The sequence below is a fragment of the Girardinichthys multiradiatus genome, chromosome 10, assembly GCF_021462225.1.
Source record: "Girardinichthys multiradiatus isolate DD_20200921_A chromosome 10, DD_fGirMul_XY1, whole genome shotgun sequence".
NCBI classification, from domain to species: Eukaryota; Metazoa; Chordata; class Actinopteri; order Cyprinodontiformes; family Goodeidae; genus Girardinichthys; species Girardinichthys multiradiatus.
Window position 1 is genome coordinate 10,636,467 of NC_061803.1, and position 13,534 is coordinate 10,650,000.

The following is a 13,534-nucleotide window of genomic DNA, read 5'->3' on the forward strand; positions in this document are numbered from 1 at the left end:
CAAACCTGTTTGCATCAACAAAGCTGATCTACAAACAAGGTGGTAATCAGCTTGCGTATCTTTAAGCAAAAGTGCAAAATCGGCAGAACTGCGGGTGCAAACGTTTTAGCTTGTCAAAACATATGATAATGATCCAAACGCAAAAATTAATGGGAGGAGGATATAGAAATGTCATCCTTTACCACCCGCAATGCGATTTTCAATGCCTGAAATGGTTTGCGGGCACAATTGTTTCCTGTGGATTTAGCATGTTTAAAATACAGGTGGTAACGGGGACGCAAAAATGTCTGCTGTCACTTTGGCCAGAAGGACGCATAGATAGAATGACAGATGACAGGGAGAGAGAATCTTCTGTACATGTGCCAACAGATTTGGTTTGTCAAAAATAAAAATATTAAAAATAGATGAGAATATACGTTTCTATGTAGGATTGTCTAAGCTCTGATTTAGACCCAATCACAATCAAAAGCCATGATATTTCTCCTATGGTAAAACTCCTTGCAACACTTCATTCAACATGATTCCAGGGTAACATCGTTGTCAGTGATTATCTGCAGAACGCGCACAAACCTGATCATGGCAAAATGCGCACATCACTGATCAAGGGCGCACAGCCTGTAATTGCACATCATGCAAAAGACCTACTGTGCTTTGATAATATAATTAATAGCAAAGAACTAAAGACATTATAAGGCAGATTAAATCCTTCATTTGCAAACTGGGTGCTAAAATCACTTCTTAGCAGGTAAACAAATCACCATTTTAAGGCAGCATTATTGACTGTAACATGTCATTGTAGGGCAATAGGAGCTTCAGAACTGCCTTAATCCTTCGTGGCATAGATTCAACAAGGTACTGGAAACATTCCTTATAGAGTTGGGTCCTTATTGACATAATAGCATTACACAGATGCTGTAGATTTGTTGGCTGCACATCCTTGATGCCATGATGACATCCCCTTCCACCACATCCCAAGGTGCTGTATTGGATTGAGATCTGGTGACTGTGGAGGCCAGTTGAGTACAGTGAACTCATTGTCATGTTCAAGAAACCAGTCTGAGATGATTTGTGCTTTGTGACATGGCACATCATCCTGCTGGAAGTAACCATCAGAAGATGGGTACACTGTGGTCATAAAGGGATGGAGATGGTCAGCAACAATACTCAGGTAGGCTGTGGCGTTGACACGATGCTCAATTGGTACTAAGGGGCCAAAAGTGTGCCAAGAAAATATCCCCTACACCATTACACCACCAGCCTGAACCATTGATACAAGGCAGGATGGATCCATGCTTTCATGTTGTTGATGCCAAATTCTGACCCTACCATCCGAATGTTGCAGCAGAAATCGATACTCATCAGACCAGGCAACGTTTTTCCAATGTTCTGTTGTCCAATTTTGGTGAGCCTGTGCGAATTGTAGCCTCAGTTTCTTGTGTTTAGCCGACAGGAGTGGCACCCGGTGCGGTCTTCTGCTGCTGTAGCCCATCCGCCTCAAGGTTCGACATATTGTGCATTCAGAGATGCTCTTCTACATGCCTTGGTTGTAACGTGTGGTTATTTGAGTTACTGTTGCCTTTCTATCAGCTCAAACCAGTCTCTCCATTCTCCTCTGACCTCTGGCATCAACAAGGCATTTGAACTGCAGCAGATCGTCTTGACCATGTCTACATGCCTAAATGCATTGAGTTGCTGCCATGTGATTGGCTGATTAGAAATTTGCGTTAACGAGCAGTTGGACAGGGGTACCTAATAAAGTGGCTGGTGAGTGTATGCTAGGGGAGGGTTTTGTTTATGCAATAAAAAATTATTTTGTGTCACCAAAAAACAATTTAAAGAATCAAACATGTTATGTATCGTTAAAGTATTGACAAAACAAACAAAGTGAATTTAGTAAAATCATTGGATAATTAATTTATTTTTATGTACATAAATGTTTGATTTAACTTTTTTACAGAACAGTTATGTTATGAAGCTATGTTTTAAAAGTAGCAAAACTATTACATACTGATTGCCACGTCCTACAACAATCTATTTTTTCTTTGCTAATAATACGTTCAAACTTAAATATTGTGGCTGTTTATGATAAACTCCGAACTCTTCAAACATATACTCTCAAAAAAACTATAGAACCCGGTGAGTCCCCGAAAAGAATTAAAAGATTAAGGGAGACAGATTAATTAACAGAGATATATGTCTTTTATACTGTTAATATTGATTGGCCAATATGTTACGAGTTATGTTGAGCAAGATAAGAGAAATAATCTCGTCAGGGCAGATGACAAACCTGCTGTGAGTAGCACATCAAAAGTTAACTAACTGCAACAGTCTAGAAAAGCAAAGGCCGAAGGGAAAAGAAGAAAAAAATTAACAACTTGATCATTTATAATGATGCAGCGTAACAATCCCTGCATATTTCTACCAACACAGCAGAGGATCTGTTTGCTTTTCCTCTTGTTCCAGCCAGTAGCACATGCAATTTCCTCATTTAAATAGGGCGGTCTGCACTTATTTTGCACCTGTTATCAAGGCACGTGCAATCTTTGAAAACCGCACACAGCGAGCCCATTTATTGCACGTGAAATTTTTTTAATAGTATTCGCAAATTAGCACCCGCTCTTTGGGATCTTTGAAGATAAGACCCTTAGATTCTTAGCTATAAATGTGAAGCTGGCAGTTCAGCATCATTACCCAGCTGGGCTGTACAGCAATATTCTTACAATCTTTAGAAAACCTTGTCATGATTTCATTTTTCTACATACTTCTAACAGACGAATATTGTCTCCTTTTGAAACGAGACTAGACAATACATGCTGTTGGATTTACTGGATGATATGACTTTTTGTGTTTGTGTTTTTTAAAGCACCTCTTCTCAGTCTTGAACAACCCAAATGCGAACTTCTCAGTCATTAGCTAGTCACAATGCATGGCAATGTTTTAGTGCTTAGAGAGCCTTATGTATTCCTGTCTCTGAAACCATTTACCTTTTCTAACAGGTATCCAGAATAGTGCCACAAACAATTTAAAAGTTGTGGGTTTTTCTTCTTTTCTTGGTTTCGAGCCAGGTAAAGCAATGCTTACAGCCACTGGTTTACGCTTCATGACATATATTTATGCTAAAGAAGAACTATTGACTCCTTTCTGTATTGTGAGATCTCATATCTGGGTAAGACCCCTTGTCTCTGGTAGTGTGATTTACCTTGGAGTATAATAAATACAGTACACATGAGAATACACTCAAGATGGATTAAGGACAGCTTCACTCAGGAGTCCTTCAAAGAAGGGTTAGAGACACTTTCATCTATCTCATATTATATGATGTAAGTAGAGTTAAAAGGGGATCTGATCATTCAGATTCCATTGGTGTGAACATTTGTACTTAAAGCTGTATAATTGTAACTGAATGAGCCAGATCTAAACAGGGCCTAAATACCCTTTTTCCCTACTTGTTGAAAAAACAGCTTTAGTAGACATTCAGTGGTGTGGGGATGGATTCTATTTTTTAACTCAAATTCAATGAAAGATAAAACTAACAATCAATCTTATTTATCAAGGACTGTCTCCATTGTAGCCCCATTCTTATACAGAATAATCCCTTCAATCTTTCAAAACCAAAATAAATATATATGTCTTCCATAAATCCCATACAATAACTCATTCATCAGGGCTGTTATTCCACATCTCAGCACTGTTTGACACCGTCTAGCTGCCTTCAGACTCAACATGATTGATTTCTCAAGATATAAATCTTCAAAAATAGCTCACAAATATGCATTTCAATTTTGTTATGAGGGTTCGGTCATTTTCTAAAGCTGGTGACTTACACCAGTGAACATTACTCAAACAGAACTAACAGAATATACAATTTGGGCTCCAGTGGAAATTGCCACAACAACTTTGTTGAAGCAAAACATCAAACTTTATATTAGTCTTTAAACTGAAGCAGTATGTTACTATTTAGGATACATCTTTGGTATTTATGGACAATATAAAGTCATATTTATAGATTTTAAATAAATGTATAATAGAGACTTCAGTTTATTTTTAGCCAATTGATTTAGCAGTAAAATGTGGTAAATCCATCCATTGTTATTCACTTTAAGCATTATCATCAGAAATCATTATTTCCCATTCTTCACACATCCAAACTGCAGAAAAACAAATAGATTTATTTTTCTAATCATAACTGTTTAGCCCATATTTATGTGTTGCAAACTACTTTCATTCACCCCTTTATTTAATACAGTAATGCTGTATCCTATCAAGCTTCACAAAGATTTATGGTAGAGTGGGGACACAACACATGCTGCATGCCAAGAGTTCTTTGAAGCTAGTTGCCCTTATGACAGGGACACACTGTTGTCTGCTCTGCATCTGGGAAATGTAGCATGCTAAAATCCCAGGTATGAATGCTGCAACTCAGAAAAGAAGCTGCAACAGATACCACACATTAATAGTGACCACGTGAATGGTCAGTCTCCCCTTTGACAGTTAAACAAGAGGAGTGTCGACAGATGACTGAGGCCTTGGAGTGAGTGATGTGAGGAGGGTACCACAGAGAAGCCTCGTGGCTGCAGGGTGTTTCATCAAGGAACATGGCTAACCTCTGCATCCTGTCTTGATTTCCTGCTCCGTGAATCATCAAAGTCCCACCAGACAGATGGAAAAGCTGTAAGAAAGACAGTCAGAGAGGCAGGCAGGCGTGCAGGCAGCCCACTCAGTGAAGCAGAAACACCAGGAGCTCAGTGGCTGCCATGGATACACTCCTGGAGTGTCTTTGCTACTCTCTCTGTGAATGTTTACCAAATGCATGTGTGCAAATGTGTGCGTAGGTTTGTTTTGGAGGCCTTGAACTTTGTTGTTAAATATAACATAACATTTTTACATTTCTGATTTTATTTTCATGCTGTTTTGCACAATCCTTACCCAGCAAACATCCACAACTATTCTAGCTAATAATTTTATTATTTCTTTAGGTGTTGTTTTTAAGTAGAAGCTATTCAAAAAGTATTACCAATATATTATTTAAAAGACATTATTCTCCATTAAAAACAAGTCAAAATTATGCAAATTTATTTCATCCCAGCATCCTTGTTGTGCATGTTAACAAACCATATTGGACCTTGTATTTAAATGTAGCATTTAAGCTTATTACTTTTAGTAGTTAAGAATTATGAAATAATCAAAAAAAGATCAAATCTAGCATGTAATTCAACAACATTTGTAGATATTATATTTTACCATTTTCCATTGGAATCCTCATTAGGATCAGTTGATTTTCTTTAGCTTTAACAGATTAAGACCCCTGATCAAACCAAGGATTTTTGAGAAACTGGGTTTAGATGTTATTGGAGTCTTATAGCCACATTTCCATGAAGTACATTATAGAAAACAATTTTTTATCAGTGGGTAAATTTGGATCTGGAAAACATCATGTAGGATTGGTATGAAATGTCCTGAAATAACCATGTTATTTAATTCAAACTGCAGAAGTTTGCCTTTTTATGGGATTGCCTAAAAGAGCTGCATAAAAGGTGGTATAAGACAGCGCATAAGGGATCAGTTCAAAGTTACAAAACAGGAAAATGTTTTGCCTTGAGATTACTTCTTAAAACATGTCTTTGTACATGTCAAATTTAGTCATGAAGTCTTAACTGTGCATCTTCTTTCAGGATGTCCACCGGATCACCACAGGTGATGGCATTAAGCGTATAGACAAAGAGGACGCTGTGGTGAGCGAGGTGGGCTGGATGACATCAGTGAAAGACTGGGCCGGAGTCATGATATCCGCTCAGACTCTAACGGGAAGAATCCTGGTGAGTTCACACTCTTCCAGCATCTTTTGTCACAACAGGCACAGATTATTGCTTGGTTATTCAGATGATTCATGACAGAAAATCACTATTACCCCTAAATTGTGCTGAGACAATCTGCTGCTGTTAGGTTCCCCACTGTGTTTTTGACTTATTAGGTATAGTGATAATTAGAAGTTGTGATGCATCTGGGCCTATCTGAGCATCGGACCAGCCTCAAACTATGCATACTTTTACTTTGTCATGCCATAAACTGTTGACTTGCATATCTTGGTTTATCTCTCAACAAAGCAGGAAAGAAGAGATTTAGGGAGCGTATTAAGGTCATATCCTTAATAACTTCTGCAGACAGCTGAGATAAACAGATATAAAGGCAGGGATGTACAGTTTAAAAATTAAATCTTTGATGTGATGCTGTCTGGTTTGTCTAAAAAAACCTGTATGACATCATCTTATTACCTTTTATAATGTATTGGGAGAATCTCTTCTCATTTAAATGTTGGCTGGAATAAGCCTTTGCAGTGACATCTAGCTAAGAAGTTGGATGCCATTTTTTAATCTTGCAAAAGGTGTTTGATGATTTTTGGCCTTAAGTGCTTGGCACTGGAAGAACTAAGACTCATGAATGAAATGAAATGGCATGAGTGGCAGCACCATGCCAAGGCTTGCTGCAGTCCTTCAGGCTTGAACCCAATTTCTTTCTTTTAAATTTGCTGCAGCATTTCTTTTTTGCCGTGTATGCAGAACGTAATATTCATGAATGTTGAGTGAGAAGTAGCCTTATAGAATATTTTAGTTTATACAATATTCAATGAAACCTAAAAGTTGAAAGTAAATTCTGTAATTATGAGGTAAGGATGTTCATTCTTTTTCAACTTATATAATTTGAAATATATACTGTATGAATATTTTTATTGAGCATGATTTTGAGACCTTTTAGGTAATTAAAAAAAAGGTGTTTTTGATAGTTCCTACTACAACTGAAACCCACAGTGAGACGCCATTGTCTTATTACAGTGCACACTTGTGCAACTGTCCTCTAAGGCAAGTAACATCTAAATTTATTTACTTCTTTTTTTTATGTTCACTATATTCATGTTTTTTTTCCAAACGTAAATGGTTTGGGTATTCTGACAGAAAATGAGACAGCTTTCTCCCAAAAGATAAAACATAAAATAAAAATGTGTTTATTTAGATTTTACTATTTAAATTTTACAGTCTTTTTCGGTCTGTAGATGTGTGCCTCTGGACCACTACACATAAAAAAGTCAGCTTTTCCTTAACAATGGACCCTCTACTTTCCACCAATGAGTAGCAGAGATCAGCTGGATGCTTTTCAATTTTCTCCAGTTAAATCATTAAAAAAACAGATGTTCTCATTTTTGCCCCTACACAAATGCCAAATAATATTGTCCAAGCTCTTGGAATCTTTGTTATGAACATTAAATTATTTGCAAAAAATGTAGGTGTAATCTCTGACAAATAACTCAAATTTATTAGTAATAACACTCAAACAACCAAGTTTCCTTTTTCCATTGAAGGAAATGTTTAGGGTATTTTCTATCCTTTAGCAAGGATACACAGCTGACTGATGGCTTGAAAGAAAAGGTGGGGGGTGGGGAACTATACTATTTGCTCCAAAGAATAAGACCAGATTAAGTAGTGCAGGATCCAGGCATATTAGTAAAAGAAGGTTAAACTGAAGAAATTGTTTAATGAGCTGCACAGTGGGGCAGTTGTTAGCTCTGTTACCTTAAAGCAAGAAGGTCCTGGATTTCTGTATGGATTTAGCGTGTTCTCGCTGTGCATGCATGGGTTCTCTCTTGGTACTCCAGCTTTCTCCCAAAATCCCAAAATCCACAAATATGAATGTTATGTGAACTGGTCACTGTAAATTACCCTGAGAAGTGAGTATGTATGTGTGTGTGTGCATGGTTGTTGGTCCTGTATCTGTGTTGCCTTGTGATGGACCTGTCCAGTGACTGCTAGGGATAGGCACCAGCCCCTCTGCGACCTTGCAAGGATAAGTGGGCTGAAAATGGATGAATGGAATGGTATGACAGAAAATTTGAGTTTGTTACGTGAAATACATGAGTTTTTAGAATTGTAGTATACCTTGCAAATGGACCATGCTCTTTGATTCTGGCTGCTTGAATTTGTCCTGTTTTTATGAATGGCTATTGAGATTTCGTTGATATAAAGTGAAATGTTTTTTTTTCTTGTAGTGTTCTCAGGTTGTCCCTTTGGCATCCTTATTTCCTGTTTCAAAGCACAGATGTGATTCAGGTTATTTTTGATGGTAATTTTAGGCAAATATGATGTCAGCTTCTATTCCTTATTACATGTATTTTTTCTTTTTAAACACCAAAGCTTATCTCAATTTGGGCCTTTTTGTTGGTGGAAATGGGTGTATGTGCAGCTTTAAGTGCTCAGGCTCAAAGATGGCTTGACACACAGCTGTTTAGCGAGTACTTATCTGTAACCATAGCAACCACAGCTTACCTAAATACAGCAGATGTGTGTTTTCTCTTTCTGCCTTTTTAGGGCACACATTAAAGCCTGTTTTCAGGCCATCTGAGAGAAAGTTGTGCTGGGAAGTACGAGCAAGCAATGGCTTAAGTAAAAGGGGGAATGGTGTAATATGGTTGTGTCGTATGCGTACATTTTTCTGTGTGTTTATTATTCTGCTATTACAGCATCTCCCAATGCATTTTCTTTTCAGTGTGCAAGCAACTTAAACCATCTTTTGCCTGTTTGTTATAATACCAATGTCAAGAAATGTTCTAGTGGTGTTTATCAGTTCAAGCTTTATGGGTGCACAGCCATTAATGTCTAACCTGATTCCTACACCATCTCGGACAGTCTGCAAATGTCTGGAATTTGATAAACATTTTTTCCAGGTCTGAATAAGTATGGAAAAGAAAATAAGAGTATCGAAAAATATTTACAGGCTTTATTCCCTATTCTGCTGTCTATGCTGTGTTCCTTCCTACTTCCTAGTATACTTACATCCGCCCCTCTTGTGTTCTTTCTTTCTTTCCCCCTTGTGTTCTACTTTCGTTTTCTCCTTGTGTCCTTTCTTCCTTCCTTTTGCTCTCCCTCCTTACTTCATTGCATTCTTACTACTCTTTTACCTTACTTCCTTTCCCTTTCTGGACCTTACGGCCGCAGCTACGGGCAGCAGCATCGACAATAGATGCGGAGAACATGGTCCACTCATACTCTATGTCTCCAACATCCCCCGGAATCTGGTCAAAGCTCTCCCAGAGGTGGGAGTTGAATACATCCCTGGCCAAAGGCTCCGCCAGATGTTCCCAATAGACCCTCACTATGCGCTTGGGCCTGCCAAGTCTGTCCGGCTTTCTCCTCCTCCAGTGGATCCATCTCACCACCAGGTGGTGATCAGTGGACAGCTCAGCCCCTCTCTTCACCCGAGTGTCCAAAACATGCGGCCGAAGGTCTGATGATACGACAACAAAGTCGATCATCGACCTGCTGCCTAGGGTGTCCTGGTGCCAAGTGCACTGATGGACACCCTTATGTTTGAACATGGTGTTCATTATAGATAATCTGTGACTAGCACAGAAGTCCAATAACGAAACAGCACTCAGATTCAGATTAGGGAGGCCATTCCTCCCGATCAGGCCTTTCCAGGTGTCACTGTCGTTTCCCACGTGGGCGTTGAAGTCCCCCAGCAGAATAATGGAGTCCCCAGGAGGGGCACTATCCAGCACCCCGGACGGGGACGCCAAGAAGGCCAGGTACTACACACTACCGCTCGGCCCGTAGGCCGAAACGACAGTCAGAAACCTGTCCCCAACCCGAAGGCACAGGGATGTGACCCTCTCATCCACCGGGGTAAACCCCAACACGAGACGGCTGAGCTGGGGGGCAACAAGCAAACCCAGCCCGCCGCCTCTCCCGGTGGGCCACTCCAGAGTAGAAGAGAGTCCAGCCCCTCTCAAGGAGATGGGTTCCAGAGCCCACGCTGTGCGTGGAGGCGAGCCCGACTATTTCTAGTCAATATCTCTCAACCTTCCGCACAATCTCAGGCTCCTTCCCCCCCAGCGAGGTGACATTCCACGTCCCTAGAACCAGCCTAAGCATCCGGGGATCGGGCCGCCGAGGTCTCCACCTTCGTCCGCCGCCCAATCCTCTTTGCACCGGTCCCTCACGGTTCCCCCTGCAGGTGGTGGGCCCACTGGGGGATGGCCTCGTGTCTCTCGTTCGGGCTTGGCCCGGCCGGGTCCCGCGAGGAGCAACCCAGCCACCAGGGGCTCTCCGACGAGTCCTGACCCCAGGTCTGGCTCCAGGGTGGGACTCCGGCTCTGCCGTACCAGGCGACGTCACGTGCCTCGATTTAATAGTCGTCATGAGGGGTGCTTGAACCGCTCTTTGTCTGACCCGTCACGTAGAGCCTGTTTGCCATGGGATACCCTACCAGGGGGATTTAAGCCCCAGACAACATAGCCTCTAGGATCATTCGAGCACTCAAACCCCTCCACCACGTTAAGGTGGTGGTTCAAGGAGGGGAACAGAAAACTGATGTGCTTAAAATCAATGTTCTTGAGTTAGCAAGTGTTAAAAACATTGCTTTTGTTGCTTTTCAAAACGCCCTTGGTTGGAAGGAAACATGTACTAAAGGTAGTCCTTCAGAAAAGCTAGTTTTCTGGATCATTGAGAGCTTCAGTGTGAGCAGTTTGCAGTGAAGAAGAGCTCAGGATGGTAAGGAGTCTCCGGCAGAGATCAGGACAGTATTTCCTTGGTGGAGAACTCTGCAAAAGTATGTGTGTGAATTAATTTATCCGCTATATAAAACCCAATGGATAATGAGATGTACAGTATGACACAGTAAAACTGTGTGTGTAGTCTACTTTCTGCAGAGACAAAAGCTACAGTCTTCCAAACCTCATGCAGACTTCATGGAACGGCCAAGCAGCTGCAACCAAACCAAGATTGATGCAAAGCGTTGGATGCAGTAATGTAAAGCACACTGCAACTAAACTCCACAGCAGTGGAGACGTGTTCACTGGAGAGACTAATCACTCTTCTCTGTCTGAGAGTCTGATAGGCAGCAGTTGCCAGCATGCAATGTGGCAAGTGTAAAGTTCACTGCAGTGGGGTTGTTTTTCAGGATTTGGACATGGCCAATAAGTTCCAGAGAAATAAACTCTTAATGCAGCAGCATAGAATGACATTTCCAAAATAGTGTGAAAATGGCCCCTTTCAACTTCCAACATGAGTGAGTTCTCAAAGCAAGGTCCAGCACAACATGGATGGGTGAGTTTGTTGTGGAGAACCTGTGGGATTAATATGACCAGAGACTGAGAGCCAGCTGTTCTTGTCTAGCATTACTGCCTGACCTCATAGAGCCAAATATTCAAGAGTGATAAAATATGCACTGAATATGCTACAAAATGAAGGGTCTATTTAAGCCTATGTAAGAAGGAAATGTCATTGAATTTCATGTGTGTGTAAAGGCCAGCGTCTCAATCATTTTAGCATTATGGTGTTCATTTTTTCTCCATTTTATGGTTCAAGATGCTTATAAGTAGTTTATAATGACACCTTTCACTAAATTTTGTATGGAGCCAGCTGCTCGGTTATCTTCCATTTTCCCAGTCACATTTCTGACTTTAGTAGGTGCGCTACGATTTACAGACCTACTCAATAAATTTGAAAAATACTAAGAACTTCATTTATTTCAGTGACTCCATCAATAAGTGAAACGCATTTTCTTAATTAATTACACACTGACTGATGTTTTCAAGCCTTTATTCCTGTAAAAAATATTTTTCCACTTACAGTTAATGAAAACAACATTTAAGATTAGAACCTTACATTAGAGCAATAAAAACACATTTTAAATACAGAAATGTGGGTTTAAGTGTGTTTCATATCTGCTTAAAGGTAGTTATTTTTAAAAGGTACATTTAATCTGAAAAATCAGCCTTATTGGAATCCTTATCCTAATTTACTGGATATGACAGAATTTTTGACTGGGAACTCTTTTGTGTGCAAATAGACCATTAATCCCAGCACATTGTGAACAACCCTGAGTACTAATAAGATGAGAAGGGATGATGGCGACATAATACAGGATTTGGTCTTGAACTTGATATTCAGCATGCCAGAGAAAATAAAGAGGCTGTAATAAGGAAGGGTCATACCTAGATATGCTGACTGCAGACAAATTTGATGTCTTTACAAATAACATTGTTTAAAAGTCAGTATATTGCACAAAACATGTTAAAGCCACAAAACAGAAATCTGTCACTGCAGAAACGTTTGGCAATGTATGTAATTTTTTTGTTTGTCCCAGGATATTATAAAGTTTTAAAAATTATGTTTTTAAATCGAGCTGAAACAACTGCAGCATGATTCATTACAACCAAATGTGATTGCACATTGTGCCACAGATAAATGAGTATTATCAACTCAGGTGTTTACCTCTGACAGTAAATGCTGAGTGACAGACAGGTGGAAGCTGCCCTGTGAAAGTCCCAGAGGCCTGATGTTCATTTGCCCAGCCGACCTTACATCTTAGTTGACTATAAAAGATCAGACCCTCCCTTCAGGTCTATTTGATTAGCAGAGACAACACTTCCTGATGACCTTTTAGTTCTGTGACGTCTATCTGCAGGAGATCAGAGCTCTGTTTCCCAAGCACTCAAATGAAATTGGACAACAAAGGGCTACATTTTAAATCGGCAACATGCTGGAAGCAAGACCGTAGTTTACCCGAGATTGGGGACACAGAAGGATCCCATCTGTCAGTTTATGCATTATTGTGTTTTCCCCTCCCCCTGCCACATTTTCATAATGGAAGACCACCCTTCCTATTTATCACCAACCTCATCAAACTGCTGTTTGCTCAGCTCACAAGCTCTCATTCTGTTGCTTGAACAGGTGATTGTACTTTCCATCTGTACCAAAAACACAACTTACAGGTCTGCTTTAGTTTCATGCATCTGTTTAATTCGCAGTTGAGAATCTGGTTTTAGAAATCCACAAACCTGATGTTTGTGACAAAGTATGTGTGGCTGAGGTTGGTAGATTCTGCACGAAAATCCTGCTGAGTGACATTTTGTCCACGTGTGCTTGCCTCTGGACGTCTGCAGGGGGGCTGGGATGCCATTGGGCTATTATTCTGGTCGAAGGACAAGTTTCTATTCGTGGAAATGCAGAAATCTTCATTCTGGGTTTTTTAGTCTTTGCCCCTAAACTTAGGATCAGGGGTGTTTTTTTTTTTTTTTTACCTCCTTTTAGAAATTATTCTTCCACAGTAATCATGTTTCCCAGCCAGGTGTGATCTTTTCATTCTCTTGGTTCGTAATAATAAAATAAATCAGTCAGCTTTATTTAGACAAGCAGTGGAACAGTAGCACAGAACTGTCTGTTGTTGCCAACTCTACTGAGACTCCATGAATGTTACTTTGATTCCCACTTGACCTCAATCCTAGATTGCATTCTGGTCACTAGTTTTTGAGATGCTTAGGTAAAATATCCTAATCAACACTTTTGTTTGTGTTCTCATAATCAACATCAACTTGGTAACAATATGGTAATTTATGAGAGTTTTACATTGCTCAGGTGTTTTTATGTGTGTCCCATTACAATCACAATGTCAATGTATTTTCTGGGGAAGATTTTCTAATAAAACGAAACACAACATTTAAAGTGAAAGTAAAAAAAACACCATTGTTTTTAATTTTAAAAAT

At 39.9% G+C, this 13,534-nt stretch overlaps 1 protein-coding gene across 24 annotated transcripts in view; it reads left to right on the forward strand.

Annotated features, from left to right (window-relative positions):
* LOC124875148 (calcium-activated potassium channel subunit alpha-1) overlaps window positions 1–13,534 on the forward strand; it is a 143,674-nt gene that overhangs the window by 19,996 nt on the left and 110,144 nt on the right. For all 24 annotated transcript variants that reach the window (XM_047377050.1, XM_047377059.1, XM_047377054.1 and 21 more), the window contains exon 2: window positions 5,673–5,816. In XM_047377050.1, coding sequence (XP_047233006.1) covers window positions 5,673–5,816 — 144 coding nt within the window. The remainder of the gene's footprint in view (window positions 1–5,672; window positions 5,817–13,534) is intronic.